The 23607-nt window shown below is 49.3% G+C and overlaps 1 protein-coding gene across 3 annotated transcripts in view; it reads left to right on the top strand.

Moving 5' to 3' along the window:
- Window positions 1-23607, top strand: part of LOC121100748 — a 192275-nt gene that overhangs the window by 5938 nt on the left and 162730 nt on the right. The window contains exon 3 of one of the 3 annotated variants that reach the window (XM_040622419.1): window positions 14927-14980. The exons of the other annotated variants lie outside the window; for them this stretch is intronic. Within the exon in view, the coding sequence (XP_040478353.1) occupies window positions 14927-14980 (54 nt within the window). The remainder of the gene's footprint in view (window positions 1-14926; window positions 14981-23607) is intronic. 3 annotated transcript variants of the gene reach the window in all.

Below are 23607 nucleotides of genomic sequence, written 5' to 3'. Positions count from 1 at the left end.
AAATATTTCATACGCTTCATGCATGACATTTTTCACATATGCTTTACAAATGTGCGTCATCATTCTGAACCGAATGTCGTGGGAAATATGTCTTTCCCACATGGCCACTCATATAATATAAAAAGCATTTTCCCTTTCCCTTGGCCCCAGGGGGGCACTCTATCATGAAAATGGAAAAGTGATGAGAAAATGAGAAATCCTGCCAACAGAGCTCTCTCTCCAAGCGGTTTTCCAGAGGCTCCCTGGGACCGTGTCACCTCATGAAGCGTAAATCACCAACGGGGCCTGGCAAAGTTGTGACCCAGTGGCCTAGTGTGTGGCTATTCCCGTCTGGTGGCCATTGACTCAGAGTGTCCATGCTGCTACATAAACATTGTCCTCTGCCTGTCCGCTTCTCTGCCTGCTGCCAACAGACCTGTCGCTGGGATGGACACCTCCTCCCCTCCGGGCCCATCTGCACAAAGACCGAGGTTTCCACTTGAGGCCCAGGACCACTGTGGTCCTCACAACTCCTCCTGGCTCTTCCCCTCCAGTCTTGAGACACCCACTCCTCCTTATTAACTCAGCCAACTCCTGCTGTTTCTTCAAGACCCACCCTTGGCATCATCTGCTTGAGGAAGCCCTCCTTATACCCTCAGGCTGGTCTTGGACCTAGTTGGACCTCCCTTGGTCATGCAGAGGTAAACCCCACTGCAGACAGGCTTGCCGCAGACCATGGGATGCCTCCAACACTGTAAACAAAGCCCAGGGGCTGCCCCTTCCAACTTGGCCCGGGCTTTGTGAGCGTTTAGTACAAGCCAGGTTCTGGCCTGCCCAGAAACCTGGGAACCTGGCTACCACCCCAGGGCCAGGGCTTGGCAAATGCCAGCCTCAACTTACCTTTCCTTCCCTCCCTTAGCTGTCCCTCTAACCCTTATATGCACAAGTACGGATAAGCGTGGTTCACAGAAGCAAAACCTTTCCCAGTCCTTTGCTCTCTGATCCTTAATCTCCAAGCACTACTCTAAGCAAGTTTATAGTTCACGGGTGCTAGGGGGCACTGTTGGGCAACTTTTGTGCGCTGTAAAGGTCTTGCCTGTATGTATGTTTTTAATAAACTTAAATTTTTAGAATGGTTTTAGGTTCACAGCAAAATTAAGCAGAAAATACAGCAAGTTCCCACACACCCCCTTCCCTGCCCCGGCACACAGCCTCCTTCCCATCAACACCCTACACCAGAGTGGTACATGAATTACCATCTAGGAACGTGCACGGACCCGTCAGCATCACTCAAAGCCGGTAGGTTAACTAGGGCTCACGCTTGGTGCTGTATACGCTCTGGGTTTGGACAAACGTAAAGTGGCAGGTATCACCGTTGTTGTATCATGCAGTATAGTTTCACTGCCCTAAAAATTCTGTGCTCTGCCAATTTACACCTCTCTTGCCTATAAACCCTGGCGACCACAGATCTTTTTACTGTCTCTGCAGTTTTGCCTTTTCCAGAACATCATATAGTTGGAATCACACAGTACATGGCTTTTCCGATCGGCTTCTTTCACTTAGTAATATACGTTTAAGGCTCCTCTACGTTTCTTTGCGGCTTGATGGCGCAGTTCCTGTCAGTGCTGAATACCATCCCATTGTGTGAACGCACCACAGCTTTCTTACCCATTCGCCCGCTCAAGAGCGTCTTGGTTGCTTCCAATTTTTGGCCATTATGAGTACAGCTGCTAGGGATCTCCACGAGCAGGTTTTTGTGTGGACCTAAGTTTTCAACTCATGTAAGTAAATATCAAGAAGCACGATTGCTGGATTCCTGCCTGTACATTTGGAGGACAGGTTGCTGAGTGGGGCAGGCTGTCCCATACTCAGTGAGCTCCCTGGGACCCTAGCAGAGTCCCTCCTGTGTTGGGGCCAGAACTCCCCCTGCCTCACTTCCTCTCCCTCTCAGCGGCGTTAACCCCGTCTGTCTTCATGCAGCTGGAGAGGTGCCTGGGAGATGTGAGGGAGCAGAACTGCATCTTGCCCACCCCCCACCCCCTTTCATTCTGTACTCCACAAATTCAAGGGCCTGTAGGATGTTTTGGTATGAACTGAATGTTTCTCCCCCAACAAGAGCATTTTAAAAAATCAAGAACACAATGTTTCATTCATTTTCAGTGTTTTCTGTTGTCAGTGGCATGACTGTCAGGACTCTTATTTAAGTATTGCAAACACACAGCTGCATCAGCATTCAAACTGGTTATGATGATTTACCTGGGGGGTGGGGAGGATCGAGTCCCCCACGGAGCCCCAAGGGAGGCTGTCCTAACTCTCAGGCACCTGTGATACTGTGTGGCAGAACTGCTGGGAGTACTTTACACATATCAATTAATTTGATTTCTTCAATAGGCCTATAAAGCAGGGGCCATTATTACCCTCATTTTACCAATGGGGAAAACTCGGGAACAGAGGAGTTAAGTCACTCATCCAAAGTCACACCGATGATTCGTATAATGTCTTTAAAGTCTGTGACCTCAACTACCCCATAACCTGCCTCCAGATAAAGATGCTCTGTGGGCTAGGAGGGACCCCTCAGGAAAGCCGGACCTGGACCTTGGGAGTGGAAGGGAGCAATACAGTGTCTCCCCAGGAGTCCAGGCAGGAAATGGGGAGATGCTCATCAGAACTCAGATCAGGTGTCTCTCAGGGAAAATACTGGAGGGAAACTGGCTGGTGGCTGGAGGAAGACCTTCAGAGCAGGCAAACCCACCTTTCCCCCTGCTTATGTAATTCATCCCGGTCTCAAAAGCTAGGAAGGGCTGCCACTTACTGAGTGCTTACTACATTCATTATCTCATTTAACCCTCTTGATGACTATATTATGTCCCTCTGTGACGCCCATCTTATGGCGGAGGAAACTGAGGTTTGGAGAGGTTCCCTCACTTGCCTAAAGTCACAGAGCTCGTCAGCGATAGAGCGGGCTGTGAACACGGTCATGAACTGAGATGCTCAGACCCCCACCACTTCTCTCTCCAAAGCTTGCCCCTTGCCTCTTGCATTTTGTTACCCCTCCTTTGTTCTGATTTCTGGCCCAGCTTCATCCCCAGGTCCCAAGTGGCCCTGCAGCCTCTCCTCTCCTCTCTGAACCTTGGCCTGACTTCAGCCTTTCCTCTCCATTCATTCATTTATAAGACCCAGCTTCTAATTGTGACATTCAAATCTACCACCTTATTCATTTGCCATTTGACCCATCCATGTTTGAGAAGAACAATACAATCTCCTACTATGATTGTTCTCAGCTCCTTTCCCTTTCGATCCTTTTAATTCAGTCGCATCTTGCTGTATCTATTTCGAGATCATGCTATTGGGTGCCTACACAATCCCCAGTCGTGCTCCTTTGCCTTACTAACTGCTCTGCTCATAATATAGTTGTACCGTATTTCTTTCAGTTAATGTTTGCCTGCTTCATTTTTTTTTCCATCCCATTAATTTTTCTGATAGTTTGGTTTAGGTGTAGTTTCTTTCATTCAGTAATTTAGCACATACTTATCGAAGATCTGCTGTGTGTCGGGCGCTGGCTTTGGCCCTGAGGGTTCAGTCGTGAACTGGTGGCTTGGGATAGTCACTTCTCAGAGCTGTTGCAACAAACTATCATAGACTCTATGTCCATGCTGTTCTGGAAGCCAGAAGTCCGAAATCAGTGTTACTGGGCTGAAAGGTATCCACAGAGCCATATTCCCTCCTTTTCCTCCACTACAAAATAGAGACAAAATGGTGATTGCCTTTCAGCATGCTTGTGAAGACTTAAAGAGCTAAAACAGTCAAAGGGCTTACAGCAGGGTCTCAGACTAGAAACACACAGAAAAATGTTAACGGTTGTTAGTTGATTTTCAGTTTCTTTGGGAGACAACTTTGAGAGCCAGCTATTGTTTTGTTTTCTGAAAAGGGGAAAAAAGTAATAAACGGGACATTTGATTTCATATAGAAAAAACCAAGATGCTGTTTTGGGATGGAGAGCTTCCAGGCAACAAAATAAAAATACTTGAGAGCGTTGTTTTGTATAATCACGTGAAAGGTGGTCTCTGTTCGGGGTAGAACCGTGTCTCTGGCTGGTTTGCTTGCAGAGATATAAAGGAAACAATGTTCCTCTCAGGGACTCAGAGAGCTAGATGTTTCTGGAACTAGGGGAGCGCAACATGACCAGGCTGTCCCTTGTGGAGGAGGTGCTGGCCAGGGGCCCCAGAGAGAGTGGGTCAAGAGGAACCTGGGGCCAGTCTGGCTTTAGGACTTAGAGCCTGGTCACTCCTAGGAGCTAGTCCAGGCTTTTCCAGCAGGCTCTGTCGTGCCCGTTGTTCTCTCAGGCAAGCCTGGTCCTGTTGGGTTTTGGGGTGTTGGGGGAGCATCTCTGGCCACGTTTGGGGTGAGGAGGTCTGGAGATCAGCAGGACCTGGGAAAGTTTGTTCTGAGGTGGCAAGAGGTCACCAGAGGAAAGGAGGGGGGGTGCGAGTCAGGAGGCGGCACAAAGGAGCAGCGGCAGCTAGGATTTGAGGGAAGGGCAAATTCAACCTGCAGACTCCCAGAAACGCTGGGGGGGAGGGGGAGGGCACCTGCTAAAAGCTGGCCATACTACCACCAAGTAGGGCGAAGCCTGAGTCTCTTGTGTTATTTGGGCACGAAAGATAAGCCTGACCCTTGGGAACAGTGGGTGTCTGGGCATCTGGGTTACAGTTGTGATTTTCATCTTCACCGTAACCCCATGATCCTGGAGCTTGTTTTTCAGGGGGGACACAGAAGCCCTGAGAAAGTAAGTCCCATGCCCTTAATCCCACAGCTAGGAAGTAGCAGAGCTGGGTCTGTTGACCCCAAAGCCTGCTAGTCTTCTAGGCCGCAGACCCTTACCTCAGCTCTGCAGTAACTGCAGTCAGCCTTCCCCGGAGGAGAGTTTCTTGGTAACTCCTGCCCAGGAGAAGCTGGTGGAAGAGAAGCCCTTCCCGGATATTCTCAAAGCAACCCAAGACTTCCTCCTCACTCCCGGAACTTACTTTGCTTTTCTCAACGAGGAGACCGCATTTGCTGGTGATTGTGAGGCAGCGTGCAGAGTGTTGGGAGCGTGGGCTCCGGAGAAGCGTCACAAATCGAGGTTGGGGCGGTAGGGGCGGGCCTGCAGGTGCCCGGGGTCCTCCCGGCTCGGTCAGCTCTTCCCTGACAGTCTGGGAAGCTGCCTGTAGATGGCGCTCGGACCCTGCTCCCTGCTCCAGGCTCGCGATCCCCAGGTCCACCTACTAGTGGTCCCAGAGTCATCCGGAGTCGCAAGCCTTCAGGGGACCAGCCACCTCCTCACTGTTCTTTTAACAGACACTAATGTGACAGCGGTGGAGTATCAGGGCCTGTGCTGTGTGCTCAGTGTTCAGTGTCCATGGTCCAATGAGGAGGACAGATAAGGCCACTGCAACTCAGTGTGACCACCAGCAGGACAGTAGGGGCCTTGGCAGGAACTTGGGAGTTAGGGGAACACTGAACTCCTGGGCTAGTGGCTTTGCACCGCCTGGGGAGAGGGCTGGAGTTAGTGTTCTCATAGGCTGTGCCTGAGGGAATATTTGGGGCCAGGCACCACCAGGCACACAGTCGGTGCCCAAGAAATGAGGGAGCTCAGATGAGGGCATTCTGGAGGCTATGTGGCATGGCAACAGCCCCAGCAGTGCCAATAGCAGCAGTGCGATCATCTCCTGGGGACTTTTTGGCTCCTTTGTGGCACTCCTGGCACCTTCTCTGAAGCTGCTGTCGCCTTAGGGCTCAGAGCTGCACCTGGCCTTGAGGAGAGGTTGAGCTGCAGGGCAGCTGGGACGGTAGCCTGCAGAGGAAAACAGGGCGTAAGGGACTGAGTGGAGGGGATCGGGCTGGCAGAAAGAGGAAATAGTAGCCTACATTCACCTCGTCTCCTGCGGCCGGCACTGTACTAGGCCCTGTATCCTATCTTCACCACAAGCCTTTTTGAAGACATTGTCTTTTCTGTTAGGCAGATAGGAACCTGGAAGTTCAGGGAAGGAGAGTCTGAGGTCTAAGTGTACTCCGGGTGGGTGGCAGAGGAGAAGCTGTGTGGCTGTGACGGGGAGTGGGGTACTTGGGGGCCACTGGGCCGGTGATGGAGAGGGGGCTTGTGAGTGACCACATCCGTGCCGCGCTCTTCCTGAGTCAGGCCAGCTCCGGACCACATGCCCCAGGCCAGCTCTGTCTATCCCCTGGGTGCCTGACCCCAGCGGCACACTGCTTCTGGGGGCCACCGGGTACAGAGTACAGAGGGTAGGCGGGGGGACGTGTCCTCTCAGGACCTGCAGCCCCTTCTTTCCTCATACAGGACCTGGGTCACCTGGCCCACCTTGAGGCGCTCCCAGGCTTGCGCTTGCCTGGCTCTGTCTCCTGGTCACAGTTCTGTTTACAGCCCTGCCTCTGTGCCCGAGTCAACCAGTAATGACCACAACCCACACCGTCTGTAACCCCCACTCCAGAGTGACTCTCAAAACCGGCCCCTTGAATACTCTCCCAGCTGTGCTTGATCCCCAGTCTCTCGCTTTTTTTTTTTTTTTCCTCTCCCTTCAAATAGTTCATTATTTTGCATGGAGATTTTGCTTTTCTTTGACTTTTTTTTCTTCATATATAACCCGATAAAAGAGCTCCCGTTATTTCAGAATATATTCTGGGACCTATTTTGTGCTCAATTACACACCATCTATAGTTGATTTTCATGAAATTTAAATAACAAAGAGGGATGCTTATGTCATTTCTTCCTTATAAAAATACACCCTTGAAATCCTCTCTTGTTGGAAAGCTGCAGCGTGTCCGCGGTCTAACAGCTTGCGTGTGCACGTGCGTGTATGTGCTGCCTCATTAGACGTGCACACAGAGCGAGGTGTGTCTGGTAACAAGAGCTAAACTTGCCCTCACTGTCCTCAAGTGGAAACAGACTGCCCGGAACGCTGGGACTCGGCAGCATCCGCCACTCGCGGCCACAGTGTCAGGCCGCCGTGATCTGACAGCGAGGTCAGCGATTCCATTCCGTGGGCTAGGGATCCAAGGAGAGCGTGTGTTGGCAGGGACTGGGGGAGCAGCAAGTTGACAGAGCAGAATCTCTCGGTGACAAGGCATTCAACACCCAAACTGGACTTACCAAACCTCATGAGCCCCAGGTGGCAGCTGGCAGCGTGGGCCTCTGCATGCCTCATAGCCCAGGCAAAGGAAGGGTTTGAAGCCTTGAAACCTTGACCAAATCCTGGAGCTGAATGTGGCGGCTAAGAAACAACAAAGAAACAAGAGGGCTTTAGAGGCCCCTGGTGATGGGGCTATTCTGTTGAGCCATGAGATAATAATATTTGACATCCAATTTTAAGTTTCCCTACTCTGGATTGAATTCTGCCTGTAGGGTCCAGCGGAGAGAAGCAAGGGGAGTGATGGCGGTGGGGGGGCGGGGGGGGGGGGGGGTGTCCTGACAAGGGCTGGTGACAGCAGAAGTATCTAGCCTTATAGGACAGGGGGTTCTGCTTCAGATCTAAGCCCTCATTCCTCACGTCCAAAGCCCACTGCTTGTGCCCCTCTTGGAGGGACTCCTCACAGAGAAACCAAGGTGCTTTGCTCTAGGTCATGATCCCAGGGCTCTTCCAGGGTCCTGCTCCCCCCCAGGGCTCCACTGAGTAGGAAGACTTGGTTCAGCGTACGCTAAAACTCACTCCAGGTCTCCCCTCAGAGAAGCTGAGGCAGGAGCAGAAGGGCATTCGCTACAACAGGAGGCATTCTGGGTGACACTTGGCAATCAGGAGATGACCCCCTGGGGCCCAGCATGCCATCCTGATAGCTTGGAGGAGTGGGCCTTCACTGGGCCTTCCATGGCCTGATGCCCGAGAGAGCAGATAGGGGATGTCTGCATACAGGTACGGCGTCACAAAGACCAGGAGCAGGACCAGTTTGGAAGGGGGGAAGAGCATTTGTAGCTGCTAAGTGTATAAAAGACTGCTGGGCAGTGTCCCAGAAATGTAAATCAGGATGAAAATATGTATTATCATGGGATTAGGAAAAACCCAGAAACTGTGAGTTCAAAAGCACAGCACTATGTCCAAAAGCCCCACGCTACCCGGGCCCACACCCGAATAAGAGTTGTAACCATAGTTAGTAGTCAAGGGTCCAGGCTCCATGAAATCAGCAATGATGGAGCAAATCCTAAAAGTAGACCCAAATGAACCTAATCTGTATTTCCGATGAATAACGTGACCATACTGAAGGAAGAAAAAGAAAACGAACCCACATAACTTTTGAACATGGTCCTTTAACTATATACTCTCAGTTTAAGGCAAAAAGGAAGTGCAAACATTAAACTATTTAGAATGTGTTTTTCATGGTTGTATGAGTATAGCAATTTCTCTGTGTTGTGGGAATAAGCAAATGAATAAATACATAGATAATGTTGAGAGATTCTCACTGTAGGAGAAGGGAGTAAAAAATACGGAATAGAGGAAGGCTCACAAGAATTCTGTGAGTTGGATTAGAACCGTACCATTGGAGGTATCGGTACGTACAATGTATGTAATATATACATATATGAACAAATATACATATGTACACACATACAGGCATATCCTAGCTTTGTTCAGTGATAACATCTAGAAGCAGAAGCTGAACCAGAATTACAGTAATCACACTAAATATCTAGATCTTGGTTGCTAAATACCATTCTTCACTAAAAAAGAACCAGGGCTCATTGGATGGCTAGAGCAGGAAAAGTACCAGATGAGCATGAGACATCTGTTTACGCCAGAAAGAACAACAGAGACAAATCGAAATGTCTAGAAGCCAGTTGGAAGAGGCTCCCCCAAGTCCTACCTGGAACAATTTGAACATCAAAACAAATAATGATAGTAAAAGATTATACCCATTGAATTAAATAGGAATCCATGAGTCCAATATGGTAAAAATGAATGCATGAATGAATGAATCAAAAGGTGAATGAATAAATGGGGGGAAAGAGAAACGTTTCCTTACACTATAGTGCCAACTAATGAATGGGGAAGAAATGGTGGAGTTAGCAAACAGTAAGTAGGGGCGCCTGGGTGGCTCAGTTAAGTGTCTGCCTTCGGCTCAGGTCAAGATCTCCAGTCCTGGGATCAAACCCCACGTTGGGATCCCTGCTCCACAGGGATTCTGCTTCTCCCCTCCCCTCACCATTCCCCTGCCTGTGCTCTCTCTCTTTAATAAATAAATAAAATCTTAAAAAATAAAAGAAAACATTAAGTAAAATTCGATACAGGCAAAAATCAACGATGGATACTAAGACTGTTGGCGCAAGTTTGATGCAAATCAGAATATTTAGGGTCTCAAGGAATCTTCCCACAAATTACTTGCTAATTATAAAAATGGTAACTATGCAGTGGAGAGTCCTGGAAGACATCACCTTAACCAAGCACTTAAAGTTAACATCACCAGCGTTGGGACAATTCGATACCAAGTGCCTCTTCATCTGATGTATTGAGAAGAATCACCTTTCACTTCTCACACGTCACTTCTGTGGTTTTCCTGTCAGAATGTAAGACCTGAATCTGGTAATGAGGAAACATCAAAAGAGTCTATATTGAGGGACATGATACAAAATACTTGACCTATACTCTCCCCAGATGTCAAGGTCATCAAAAATAAAGGCTGAAAAACCCCTCCTAGATTTAAAAGAAATTAAGGAGACCTGACAACCAAAAGCAATGTGTGATTCTAGGTTGGATCCTGGCCTGCGGGGAAAATAATAGAACATTATTGGGACAATTTGGGGAATCTGAATACAAATCGGACATTCGATATTAGCGTACATCAATATTAAGTTTCCTGATTTTGAAAATTATCCTGAGATTTTGTTTTTAAGTGTTCTTTTCTTAGGAAACGCACACTGAAGTAGTTAGGGTAAAGGCACCTCTAGCCCAGTGGTTCTCAAAGTATATTCAAAGAACCCTGAGGGGAAGGGGGCCGAGACCCTCACATGGAGTCTGCAAAGGTCTTTGTTTTCAAGCTACATATTCACATGAGATTGCATTTGCATATAGTTCAAAATCGTATCAGACCAACTTGAATGCAGAAGCAGATATGTGAATCTAGTTGGCTTCTCTTAAGCCGGATAGTAAAGATTTGCCACCTCGTAAAGCAGTGTCACCCTTCTCACTGATTATTGTTTCAGAAAACAAAGCTCTTTTTCATTGAAAATGTTATACGTTAACATGAAATGAGATTGTGATTTCATTCACATATTTAATTTCAGCTTTATTGAGGTATAATTGACAATGGGATTTCATTGTAACCTATTTAGAGTGTATACCAAGTGATGATTAGAGACACATTGTGAAAGACTTCCCACCACCGAGTTTATCAACACATCCGTCACTTCGCATATTTACTTTTTATTCCTTTTGTATTCTTTTTGGTAAGAACAATGAAGTTCTACTCTCTTGGTAAATTTCAATTACATAATATGGGTTTATCAACTCTAATGTATAATTTTATACCTTAGATTCCTAGACATTATTCACCTTACAACTGAAAACTTGTATACTTTTTTTTTTATTATAAAGATTTTTTTTAAATTTATTTATTCGACAGAGATAGAGACAGCCAGCGAGAGAGGGAACACAAGCAGGGGGAGCGGGAGAGGAAGAAGCAGGCTCATAGCGGAGGAGCCTGATGTGGGGCTCGATCCCGTAACGCCGGGATCACGCCCTGAGCCGAAGGCAGACGCTTAACCGCTGTGCCACCCAGGCGCCCCGAAAACTTGTACACTTTTAACAGCCTCTTTAATTTCTCCCACCGCTTAGGCCCTGACAAGCACCATTCTACTATTCTACTCTGTTTCTACGAGTTCAACTTTCTTCTTTTCCTTTTTAGATTTCAAAGGTAGGTGATACCATGCAGTATTTGTCCTTCTCAGTCTGGCTTATTTCACTTAGCATAATGCCGTCTGGGTTCATCCATGTTATCGTAAATGGCAAGATTTTTTGAGGCTGAATAATATTCCTCTCTGTGTGTGTGTGTGTGTGTATCACATTTTCTTTCTTCATTCATTTGTTGAAGGACATTTAGGTTGCTTTCTTACCTTGGCTATTGTGAATAATGTTGCAGTGAACTCAGGGGTATAGATATCTCTTCGAGATAGTGATTTATTCTCCTTTGCATATAGACACCGAAGTGGGATTGCTGGATCATAGGGTAGTTCTACTTTTATTTTTATTTTTATTTTTATTTTTTTAAAAGATTTTATTTATTTATGTGACAGAGAGACAGCCAGCGAGGGCGGGAACACAGCAGGGGAGTGAGAGAGGAAGAAGCAGGCTCCCAGCGGAGGAGCCCGATGTGGGACTTGATCCCGGAATGCCGGGATCACGCCCTGAGCTGAAGGCAGACGCTTTAACGACTGCGCTACCCAGGCGCCCCAGGGTAGTTCTATTTTTAATTTCTTGAGGAACCTTCACACTGTTTTTAGTGTGGCTGCACCAACGGACATTCCTATCAATGGTGCACAAGGGTTCCTTCTTCTCCACATTCTTGCCAGCATTGTTATCTCTTGTCTTTTTTTTTAATAAAGATTTTATTTATTTATTTGATGGAGAGAGAGACAGCCAGCGAGAGAGGGAATACAAGCAGGGGGAGTGGGAGAGGAAGAAGCAGGCTCCCAGCGGAGGAGCCTGACGCGGGGCTCTATCCCAGGACTCCGGGATCACGCCCTGAGCCGAAGGCAGACGCCTAATGACTGAGCCACCCAGGTGCCCCTCTCTTGTCTTTTTGATAATATACATCCTAACAGATAGGAAGTGACATCTCATTGTGGTTTTGATTTGCGTTTCCCTGATTAATGATATTGACAATCTTTTCATGGACCTGTTGGCCATGTGTATGTCTTTGGAAAAATATCTATTTGGGTCCTTTGCCCGTTTTTAAGTTGGGTTATTTGGCTTTTTGCTATTGTGTCGTAAGAGTACCTTGTATGTTTTGGAGATTAACCCTTTAGCAATATGTGCTTTGCAAATATTTTCTCTCATTCCATAGGTTGTCTTTTCATTTGCTGATGATTCCCTTTGCTGTGCAGAAGCTTTTCAGTTTGATGTAGTCCCACTTGTTTTATTTTTGCTTTTGTTGTCTTTGCTCTTGGTGTCAAATCCAAATGTTTAATCCATTTTAAGGTTTTGTGTATGGTGTAAGATAGTGGTCCAAGTTTCATTCTTTTGTACGTGGCTGTCCGGTTTTCCCAAGGTTAGAGACTAACCTTTCTCCATTGTATATTCTTCATTTCTTTGTTGAAAATTAATTGACCACATATACATGGGTTGATTTTTGGGCTTTATTTTTGGTTCTATTGATCTATGTGTTTGTTTTTATGCCAATACTACTACTATGGATTTGTAATGTAGTTTGACATCAGGACATGGATGCCTCCAGCTTTGTTCTTCTTTTTCAAGATTGCTTTCGCTGTATGGGGTCTTTGTGATTGTGCAAGCAGCCTACTTTGTTCTCGGTGGATCCCAGTAGTGGAGGGTATGCCAAGACCAGTCAGTGTCCCAAAGGGGAGAATCACAGTCAGCCCATGGGTGCAGGCTGGTTCGATGGTGGACCCTCAGACAGGGGCTTGTAAATATGTAGTCAAACCTCTGTTAGGAAGAGATGCACAGATGGGTGATTTTGCCCATTTCCAGGACAGAAGAGAGAGTCTAGACGATGAAACACTGGGATTTCTGGACTATGCAAAAGGTTCAAAGAAATGACATATGGAATACTGTACTTGAACTCGGTCATCCTAGAAAATCAGGAGTGAGTGGCCACTAACTTTTTCAAACTATTCCTATTTCCACTACGGGGATTTGGGAAAAGGGAAGACATATATGACCATGGGAGAAATATTGGGAGTTCTCAGGAAGACAGTCACGTAAGCACAGATAACGCATTTCAGTTCCGGCTTCCTCGATTAACCAGATAGCATCAGGTGACGGCTACCTAGGAAATCCCTGAATCTTAGACCACTTGGTTACTGAGGCTTATAAAAATTAAGTCCCAGCATCCACTACTTTGTCTGAACACACATGAGAATAGTTACAAGAACAGCAAAAACCTCCCAACCGCCGGATCACTATCACACCTTCAGCCTGACCTGGCAAGAGAGAGGGGGAGGAGGCTTTGATGGGGGTCTGGGAGAGCAGGCCTGATAGAGACCTGAGCCAAACGTAACTGGAGCCCCTGACCAGCTCCAAGAGCCAGGTCACCCCAGGGCTTGTATCACACACAGTTCTAACTCAGAACAAACGAAACCACCTGCAGCCCGAATTCAGCATGAATCCAAGCATCAGTTGCCTAAAGCTGTTAGAAGTCATCATCAATATGGTCTTTATTTTATTTTTTTTTAAGATTTTATTTATTTATTTGACACAGAGAGAGAGAGTGAGAGAGGGAACACAAGCTGGGGGAGTGGGAGCAGGAGAAGCAGGCTTCCTGCTGAGCAGGGAGCCTGATGTGGGGCTCGATCCCAGGACCCTGGGATCATGACCTGAGCCGAAGGCAGATGCTAAATGACTGAGCCACCCAGGCGTCCCTCAATTTGGTCTTTAAACTGCATCTTCCTGGGAACGGAAGCTTCCAGACTTGGAGTAAATAGGAAAAACAAGCAAAATTAAACACAGAATTACCATTGACCCAGTATTTCCATGTCCCAAAGAATTGAAAGCAGGGACTCAAGCAGATATTTCTACCCCCGTGCATAGCAGCATTATTCATGGCAGCCCACAGTGGAAGCCATCTAAGTGTCCATTGACGGATGAATGGATCAACAAAATGTGGTTTAAACAGACGATGGAATATTACCCAGCCTTGACAAAGGAAGGGAGTTCTGACACATGCTACAGCAGGGCCGAATCTTAAAGACATTATGTTAAATGAAATAAGCCAATCGAAGAGGACAGACATTTTAGGATTTCATCTGAGGTACGCAGAAAAGGCAAATTCATAGAGACAGAAAGTAGAATGGTGGTTGCCAGGGGCTGGGGGCAGGGGCCATGGGGAGTTATTGTTTAGTACGTACAGACCTTCATTTGGAGATGATGACAAAGTGCTGGAGATGGATGGTGGTGACAGTGGCACAACAATGTGAAAGTACTTAACGCCACTGTACACTTAACAATGGTAAATTGTATGTTATATGTATTTTACCACAAGAAAGTGAACAGCAGAAGCGTGTCCCCTCGGCCCTCAGCCTGTATAGGTCCTTGGTAAATGTGGGGCTGAGCTTCCGAGTGCACGTCCTAGAGGCGTCCCTATGACCCAGGCTCAGAAACTTGCTGGGCTGTTCGATGGCTCTGATCAGACACAGGCAGCAGAAACCCAAGAGCAGTTTTCTCCAGAACGTGGGCTTGCTTTCACGTCCTTGGGCAGAGCCACCCCCTCCCAGATCAGACAGCAAAGAGCCAAGGAGAACAAAAGCCAGGAGAGTAACATAAAGGTACTCTGACCCCCTTCCACCCTCGCAGGGGCAGCGTGCCCTGTTGTACTGGACTCTCCCCCCTTTTCTGCCAGGTACCACTGATCATAAATATGCATGGATAAAGGAGGCTGTAGTCCCATCCCAGGTCTGCAGCTGGGCTCCCCAGGCGTGGGCAAGAGGCTGGTCCTCGGAGGAGTCAAGCAGAACGCACGTTTCCAGCTGCGCAAGATAACTCCCTGAACCTCACCGCAGCCATTATAATTACCTCGTGCAGAAGGGGGCTTATCACAGATAACTTTCTCACCCCTCGGGGGGCAGGAGGTGGGGCCCGCTTGCAACCGCAGGGACTGTGTCTCCCTTCATTATTTTTGGAACAAGTCAGGAGAAAATTGAGGTTTGCAGTTTAGCGACCACTCAAGATATGGGTCCACGTAGCCTCACCAAACCTAAACTAAGATGCTCCCCTCACCCCTTCTCTTTAAGAGGAATCTTCCAGCCTTCCGTAAAGACAGAAGAAAAAAAGGGAGAAGCAGAGACGTAAGTAACCTTTCCTGCATACCAGCTCTCCTTGCAGCCCCACCGCGCAGCAACTCCTGGATTAATCTTTCTTTCTTTCTTTCTTTCTTTCTTTTCTTTTTTCCTTTTTCTGCTCAATGGATTGTGGTCAAGGCCATTGTAACGTGAGCAGTGCCTCGGAGGGGATTGGCCGAGGGGGCTGCGAGGGGCCCCTTTCACAGAGGGCTAATTGCGTTTCAGACCACCAGTATTCGGGAGCTACAGATGTCTTCCTCCATTTGCCTAGGCTGCACAATTGGACCCATCTGTTGCATTTATTCGCCGGCTCCACTGCCCGCCCCAGCCCGCCCCCACTCCCTCACCCCCATCCCCTCCCTTCTCTTGTCTGCTGGGCCTAAATTGAAAACTCATCAAAATGTAATCCAAGAGCAGTTTGGCTGCCGAGCTGCTGAGAAGGGGCTCGCTGGGAATAAAGGCCCCCCGCCACTTTACACACGGGCCAGAGCCTGGGGAGCCGGGTCACAGGCAGCCTTAGGGGGGAAAGTGAGAAGTTAGCCGGCAGATGGGCTGCTCCACGCGGCCCTATAACCTGATGCCTCGGAAGAGGGGCCCTAGCAACGGGTTGGCCCAGGCGGGAGGATGCTGCGGCCCTGGGGGTGGCGACCCCACCTCACAGGCCTCGCCCCTGGCCCAGGATGCTTCGATTTCAAACGGGACTGGGGCCAGGGCTCATCACTCTCTGACCCCCATCTGCCCTCTTGAGCTCAAAGGGATTTCCAAGGCAGAGAGGGCAGGGCCGGCGTGGCCTTGTAAGGGCTGGGGAATGTGGCACTCGGGGAGGCAGCCTGCCCCCCAGCCCCACCCTCCTGCACAGCCCAGCTCCCCTTCTTCCACTTCTCCCTCTGCTCTGCCTCCTGGGGGTGGACTCGGGCTCTTTCCTGCCCCTTCTTCTCCATCCCCCAAGCGGGCAGTGAGCTCTGAAAGGTGTGGGTGGGACTGCTAATGCTAACCCCTTCACACTGCCAGAGGCTTTGAGGCTGGCTGGGAGGCTGGCCTGGGGACTCAAGTCTGGATGACAGTAAAAGCCCTAGCTCTGGTCTCTTTGGGGGCCCCCTTTCTAATACCTGCTTATCCTGGGCCAGAAATGGGGCCATTACGCTGAGGAGCAGCTGGCCGCCGCACCCTCCCACCGGTCTGCGGACGGCTTCTGGGCGAAGGCAGGCTGCCAGTGGGCCTGATGTTTTGGGATCGGTAGACCTGAAACAGCAGCTACGGTAGGGTTTTCACGGCTGGGCCCATCTGTGAACTGTGTGCCTCGAGCTTTGGAGAGGGCGCGCACATCTCTTTGTTGCTGAACAGTGGCTGTGTGCTTTCCAGACTTTTTTTTTTTTTTTTTTTACTGAAACCCATATATAAAATACATACATACATATATATGGCATATATATATATGTACTTTTTCATAACAATCCAATGTACACCCAGATATGTAACTAAAGCAAAAGTTTCACAAAATCGTACTTCCGCCAAGTCTATATGATGCCGTCTGATATTCCCTATTCTAATACTCCGTTCCATGGTTTAAAATGCCCATCGTTCTGATCCACCGCGGTGCTTTTACCACCTACCAGAGTGGGAGTTCTCCAACACTCACAGGCATTAGAACCCCGCCCCCCGCCCGGCAGCCCTTAAGCTGTATAAAAATACAGGCCCCTGGCCCCATGTCTGAGCCATGGTTCACTGGGGTGCGGCCCGTGAACAGATACTTTTGACAAGGCTCCTTCCCCGTGAAAGGGAATTCTGTTGACAAACTCTGCCCCTTCCAATGTGCTCTGTGTTCTCGGTGCCATGGTCTGAGCTGGGAACAATAGGTTGCCAGGATGGGCAGCTCCAGGTGAGGCCTTCCGAGGTCACCACCTCCCCACCATGTCTTAATTAAATCCTCACCCAGTGAGAGTGTGGATGTCAGGTCTGGCTTGGCTGGCTTTTAATTGAAGTGTTAATTTGTAGCTGCAGAGTGAGGGCCCTGCCGTTCTGGAGCCTTCATTTGCAGCCATCCTAAGCTGATTAGCTGTGATAGGGGGAGAGAGGGGCACAAGCCATCAGCGGGGGAGCTCGCTGGGCCAGAATCAGGCCTTGGAGCTGCCTTTGCGGGGAGGGGGGCAGGCCAGGGCCAAAGCCTTCTGCACCTGCCTCATCCTGCCTACCAGCCGCCAGGCAAACACCTGCCCCAATGGGCCTCCAAGGCACTGACCTAGTTTCTGCCCCCCCCACTCCCCAAGTCCATCTCAATGATAAAGAGGCACCTTTATCCTGTGAGTCACACACCATTGTCTCCTGGATAAACAATCAGCTCTTTAGCCTGATGCTCTAGGCCTCCCAGAAACTGGCCTCAAGAGCATCTCCCAGTGTCCCCCTCACCCTTCGTCCTCGCTGAGCCAGTCTGTCCTCAATCCCCACTCAGACTGTGGACTTCCATTCCAGGCTCTAGCCCTTTGATCTGAGGTGCCTCCACCTGGAATGCCCTTGCTGAGTCTTGCTCACCCCTCAAAGCTCAGCATCACCGATGCCTCCTCCAGGAAGCCTTCTGTTCTGTCAAGTTGTCAGGAGCAGGACTTCCTGCAGAATCGAAAGAGCTGGGGAGGGAAGGATTTGAAGGGATACACTTTGCCCGGACGTACAAGGATGCTAGATAATCAAGCCTTGGGAAGGATAGGATGGGCAGCTCTGGGGTGGGCGTGGTCCTTCTGTCCCTTACTCCTTTCCCTCTTGACCTCTCTGCCCATCCCTGGCTATCTGCCTCTTGTTGCTGGTGTGAATCTGGCTCAGTGGTTGTTGGCTGTGGAAGTAAGTAGTCTGGGCTCAAAGCCTGCCCTGGCTACTCACCAACTAAGTGACTCCAAGTAAGTGACTTCACCTTCCTAGCCTGTTTCCTCGTTTGCAAAACAGCAACAGCCCAGCCCTTGCTGCCCCTGAATGGAGCCCTGCGGGAGCTGCATCCTACATAGGAGGCCCTAGCCACCCTCTGCCCTCCCAGACTCTCCTGCCTTCCCCTCCTTCCTGACCCTCCTGTAGCTGCAAGCTCTGGCCCAGGCCCTCATCTCTTGGACTCGTTTTTTTGGTGAATGCCTCCAGTTCCTTCCCTGGAGAAGCCACTGCAGCAACATTTGCCCTCTGGGGAGCATTTTGGCCCATTCAATACAACGAGGAGTCAGAGACCCGGTGAATAAGCCCCATTTCTCAGCCTTGCCACTGCCCACCCCAACACCCAAGGACAGCCTCAGTCCCCAGGGAAAGCAGCTTTCATGGATTGGACTGTTATCGTGAGCCCTGCACTGTGCTAAGCGCTTCGCACAGCTCATGGCCAGGAATAGCACCATTACTATGTAACAGAGCAGATACCCGCGGTTCAGGGTGTGTGACTTGGTCAGGCTGCACACCTGCCTACTTTGTCTGAAGCCAGAATGGTCTTTTAAAAACACAAACTGATCTTGGTAGCCCCGTCTCACCTTCCCTCCCTCAGTGGCTCTCCATGGCTCTGGTCCCTGCTGACCTCTCCAGCCTCACCTCTCACCCCATGCTCCCTCATATTTTCTGCACTAAGGACACATTGCCCTTCTTTTTAGTCCCTAGTATGTAGCACTCTCCCCGTAACCACAGGGTCTTTGCACATGCCATTCCTNCTGAGTGAACATCTTTTGGCCTTTCTTCCAAAATGAGCTCCCACACATCCTTCCTCCAAGTAGCCCATCCCCTTGACCAGGTCAGAGTTCCCTCACCCACAGCAGCCTCAGCCCTTGTGCCTTTCCTCTGTGGCCCTTGTACTAGTAAGACATTTATCAAAAAAAAAAAAAAAAAATCTGCATGAATAGGTTGTTAAAGAGCTCTCTTGTGGCCACACTCTAAGCTCCATGAGGGCAGGGCCTGTATTGTTTTTCTCACTGCTTTATCTTTGGGTCTTAGCATAGTGCCCAACACAGAGTAAGTACCCAATTACTGCTTAATGCATGCATGCATGCAGAATGATGGACCTAAGATTTGAACCTAAACCCGGGCTCTCAACCTGGTCATACTGGGCTTCCTAGGAAGGCATGATATGGGATCAGCAGCTTGGGGCTTCCAGGCATTTAGGTGTCATCCTCAAGTTGGGGCTGCAGGTGGCCTGGGGGTGGGGGCAGTAGACATCGCCACCGAGGGAGTGGGATGAAAGCAGCTGGGGGTGGGAAAGGGCCACCTCAGGCTGATCCTGCCCTGAAAGGGTTAATGGAAGTCTGTGGAGGACTTCCCACCAGCCCCTGACCACTGCCATGCCCTCACAGGGCTAACGGCCCACTTGGCACACAGGGGGCTCTGGGCTCAGAGCTAATCCCAAGACCAGCCTGGCTCACAATGTCCAGCAGGCAGCCTGGGGTCCAAATGCAGCGTGAGGGGAGCGAGCCCCTCCCTGCAAGGCCAGGTCTTCCTCCTTGAGCAGTGAGGTCACGGCCACAATGTAGGGGTCCCCGGGGAGCCTCTCATTCCCCAACAAAGGGCATAGCCCTGGGGTTAAGGCCTAGGGGTTATGCCCCTGTTGGGGAGGCCCAGTGCGGTGGACACACTACTAGACATCTGAGGCCGAGTCACTCATAGGAGGGGTGATGCTTCTTACTCCCAGCTGGACTGACCCTGCTCTGGGGGCTTCAGATGCCCTCTGGCTCCTGGGACCTGGAGACTGCAGGCTTGTCTCTTGGAGGCTGGGTGATGGTCAGCAGGCTCCAAACGCTTGGACAAGGGGGAGAGGGGGAAGCTCGTCAGCTCAGGCCCAGCATAGACAGATTCAAGGTTCAGGGAGACTCGGGGCCCCTCGTGCCATGCTCAGGTTCCCGTCTGAGCCACAGGGCTATTCCTTCAGCCAAGCCAGCTGGTTCTAGCGGCTCGGGCTGGTGTACCACATGGAGGGACTGCCCAAAGCCTCTCCAACTTCTTCTTCTGCTACTTTGCCCTGCACGGGTGTGACTTGTAGGACTAAACAAGCAGTATGGAAGGGACAAGTATAAACAGGTGAGGGACCCCTCCTGACCTGTATGCCCACTGCCTGTAGGTAAACAGCACCCCGAGCCAGTTAAGGGCCTCTTACTATCTCTATAACTTTGTCTATACTGAAAGCTCTGTGTGCCTCAGTTTCCTCAGCTATAAAATGGGACTAGTAACAGTACCAATTCCACTGGAATGTTGTGAGAATAAAATGAGATGAAACATGGGGAGCTCTCAGAATAGCGCATTTATTGAGCACACTCCAAATGCACATACATAAAATCTATGTTTAGATACAAACTCTTGTGCGTGTGACTTCCAGAAAATTTCATGTAAATCCAAGCCAATGTACGTGTCAATGTGTGTGTCCATCCCTTAAAATTCATGCACTTATTGGGAAATATCACATACAATATTCTACACCTCACCTTCCTCACATAATAATATAACATGGGTATCTTTCCATGTGGTCAAAGACAAGGTCCTTTGTGATGGCTGCGTAGTTCCATTACATACAAATACTTCTATTTATATAAGGAGGTGCTGCCATGGGTATTTAGATAGTGCCATGTTTTTGCTATTAAAACAACACTACCATAAACCTCCTTGTTTACCATAGTGATGAGTGCGTTTTCATTTGCAAATGATAGAAATCTAATGCAAACTGGCTTCATTGAAAAGGAGAATTTATTGGTTCATGTGGCATGAGTCTGGCTTCAACTACAAGGTCAGCATAATCCTGGTGCTCCTACGATGGCTTCAGCTAGCGCTCTTGCTCTCTCTCTCCCCCCCTTTCCGTCTCTCTGTCTCTGTCTCTGTCTCTCTCCCACTCTGTCTCCCTCATTTCTTGGCTTTGCACCTCTCTGTCTGGCTTTGTTCTCAGACAGGCTTTCCCCGTGGAAGGCAAGATCTATTCTAGGCTCACATCCTACGAGCTAAACCTATGAGCTAAGCCAAAAGGAGGATGTTAATTTCTTGTTAATACCAGCAAAAGTCCTGGAATGGAGTCTAACTGGTCTGGCTTGAGTCACTTATACCTTCAACTTTGTACACATGTGATGGTAGACCTGGAACATATTTTATCAGAAGTGCAATGATGGGCCAAAGGGAAGGCTCACTTGCAACATATTGAATCTTTTCTGCCAATACCTGGGCATCACAGAAGCCCTTGAATTCACGGCAGGCAAGGAGGTAAGGGAAACTTCCCGCTGGCTTGTGGCAGGGACAACACAGGCAATAATCCAGTGATGGCTCTCATAGTCCTCATGGTGCCCAAGTGGCTGCAAGAAGGAGCAGACTCCTGTCCTGGCCATCAGTCATTCCTGGGTGCCTCACCCAGCACCAGCTGACTTTACCAGCCTCAAATCATGTCACTCCCTTGCTTTCCAACCATACGAGATCCCTCACTGTCCCCTGAACTTGATACCCGTGGGCCCTCTTAAAAAATAGAGCACAAAACTCAAGTGCTAACATTTGATTAGGAATTTAATCCCAGGAGAGCAGGAGTAAGGGTAAAGGGAGTGAGAGAAGCAAGGAGGGAAACAAATATAAGGGAGGGCATTGTGAGTTGCCTGCTGTTGTCTTGGGAGACATCTTCAGAGAGCTTATGAGGCCACTGGCCTCCAAGCAGTCCCGAGGAGGCAGGGAGAAGAATTTGTCTTCTGGCTTCTAGCTCTAATTGGTCAACGTTCACCCCCGCAGAGTGCCAATTCTCCTTTCCTTCTAGACTGTGCTACCTGGCCCTCTAGAAAGGAAGACACCAAGTCCCGAGACAGCAGTGTGGTCATCTGCGTATGTCCCCACATGCCCACCCACCCACCTGTATCACCTTCCACTTCACAGGCCTGGAGGGATGAGCTGGTTGGTGTGCCTGCATGGGAAATCCCTTGGCAGATGATAAGATCTGGTCATGCCCTAAGTGACAGGAGGGACCAGAAACAGCCATTGCAACAATGCAGGCTAGAAAGCAAGGCCAGTGTGCAGATCTGAGCAAGCATAATGTTTTTCTCGGCTATTATACTTAACACTTATCTTCCCCATTTAAGTCTTGCATTCTAAATCTTCCTGTCTACTCATCAAGCAACCATGTGTTTACCCATTCACTACTGAGTGCCTACAGTGTTCCCGGCTGGAGGGTTACAGTGTTGAGTTAGATACACCCCTGGCCTCAGTCTAGGGGCAGACCCATGAAACGTGACTGTATCGCATTATGATATCCTCAATACACCTGCAGTTTAAAGAGGGCACAGTGGAAAGACGTTATTTGTAGCGACACAAAAGCCAAAGCAAGTGTTGCCTAAACAAGTTTCTGTCCATGGCTCACATGACAGTTCTGCTCCATGAAAGCCTCAAGAATCGGGTTCCTTCCATTCCTGGCCTGTGGCCTTCATCTCCTCATCCAAGATGGTGGCACTCACGGTTCTGGGTGGCAAGATGGAGGAAGAGATGAAGAAGAGACAAAGGGCACACTTCACCTCTCTCAGCAAATGTCCCTGAAGGCTGCCACATGCCACTTTTGCTTACATTCCATTGGCCAGAACCTGGATACACGACCCCATTGAGCTGCAATGGAAGCTGGGAAATGTAGTTTTCCTCTTGACCATTTACCCAGCGAAAAAAATCTATTACCATGGGAGAAGAGAAGACTATCAGCCATCTCTGTGTCGCAGACATAGAGCACAAGGGCGTGGCAGCGAAAGCAGGAATGAGGGGAGGCTTCCTGGAGGAGGTGGCACCTAAGGTGTCTTAAAAGATGAACTGGGGTGGGCCATTCACAGGGGAAGGGCGATCCAGACAGCAGGGACCACGTGAGCAGAGCACAGAGTTGGAATACGGCAGATCCTGAGTGTATGCACAGGCATGTGAGTGTATATGCATACAGACATGCACTTGTGTTGGTAGGTGGCCGTGTCAAGAGCAGATGCTGGAAAGACGGGCAAGCCTCAAGTCGTGTGCCCTGTGCACCTGACAAAGGAATTTGGCTTTCTCTCCAAGTGTAGTGTATTCTAAACGGCACTGAAATGTTCTTCAGTTTCTAAATGGAAATACTCAGGAAGTCAAATCTGCGAGAGATGAAGCAGGCAGAGGAAGTGTGGGGAATGGGGAGGGCCTCCTCGGTCCTTGAGCCTGGTAGATGGAGGAGGACCAGGCTGCACTGGGAGGGGGAAGAGGGGTTCCCTTTCTGGAGTTTGGGGAAGTTGGCTAGGGGTGAGGAGAGCACTTGGGGTGGAGGAGTGTTCAAGGTACAGAGGGTCTAAGAGCTGGACAGAGAGAAGGCTGGAGACTGAGTTCAGCGGGGGGGAGGGAGTTGTAGTGGTGTGAGTGTGTGTGTGTGTGTGTGTGTGTGTGTGTGTGAGTGAATGTATACGTGAGGTTTCAGAGGTGGAGGGAGTAGTGGTGAATGATGACCACATCTAGAGTGGGGTTATGAGAAGAACAGCTCAAGTGGCGAGAGGTGAGGGTCGCTGGTCGAGTAGCCCTTTGGGGTAAGGGCTGGTTGTCCCATTAGGTGTCGAGATCTTCAGAGGTAAGGCTCAGTGGAGAAGAGGATGCAGCCCGGAGCAAAACATTACTCAAGAACTAGTCTCTCTCTAAATGTGACTGTTACCATCATTGATGTCCTTGTTGGACGGCGG

This window comes from Ursus maritimus, unplaced genomic scaffold, assembly GCF_017311325.1.
Source record: "Ursus maritimus isolate PB19 unplaced genomic scaffold, ASM1731132v1 scaffold_5, whole genome shotgun sequence".
NCBI classification, from domain to species: domain Eukaryota; kingdom Metazoa; phylum Chordata; class Mammalia; order Carnivora; family Ursidae; genus Ursus; species Ursus maritimus.
This window is presented reverse-complemented; position numbering and strand designations above follow the sequence as displayed.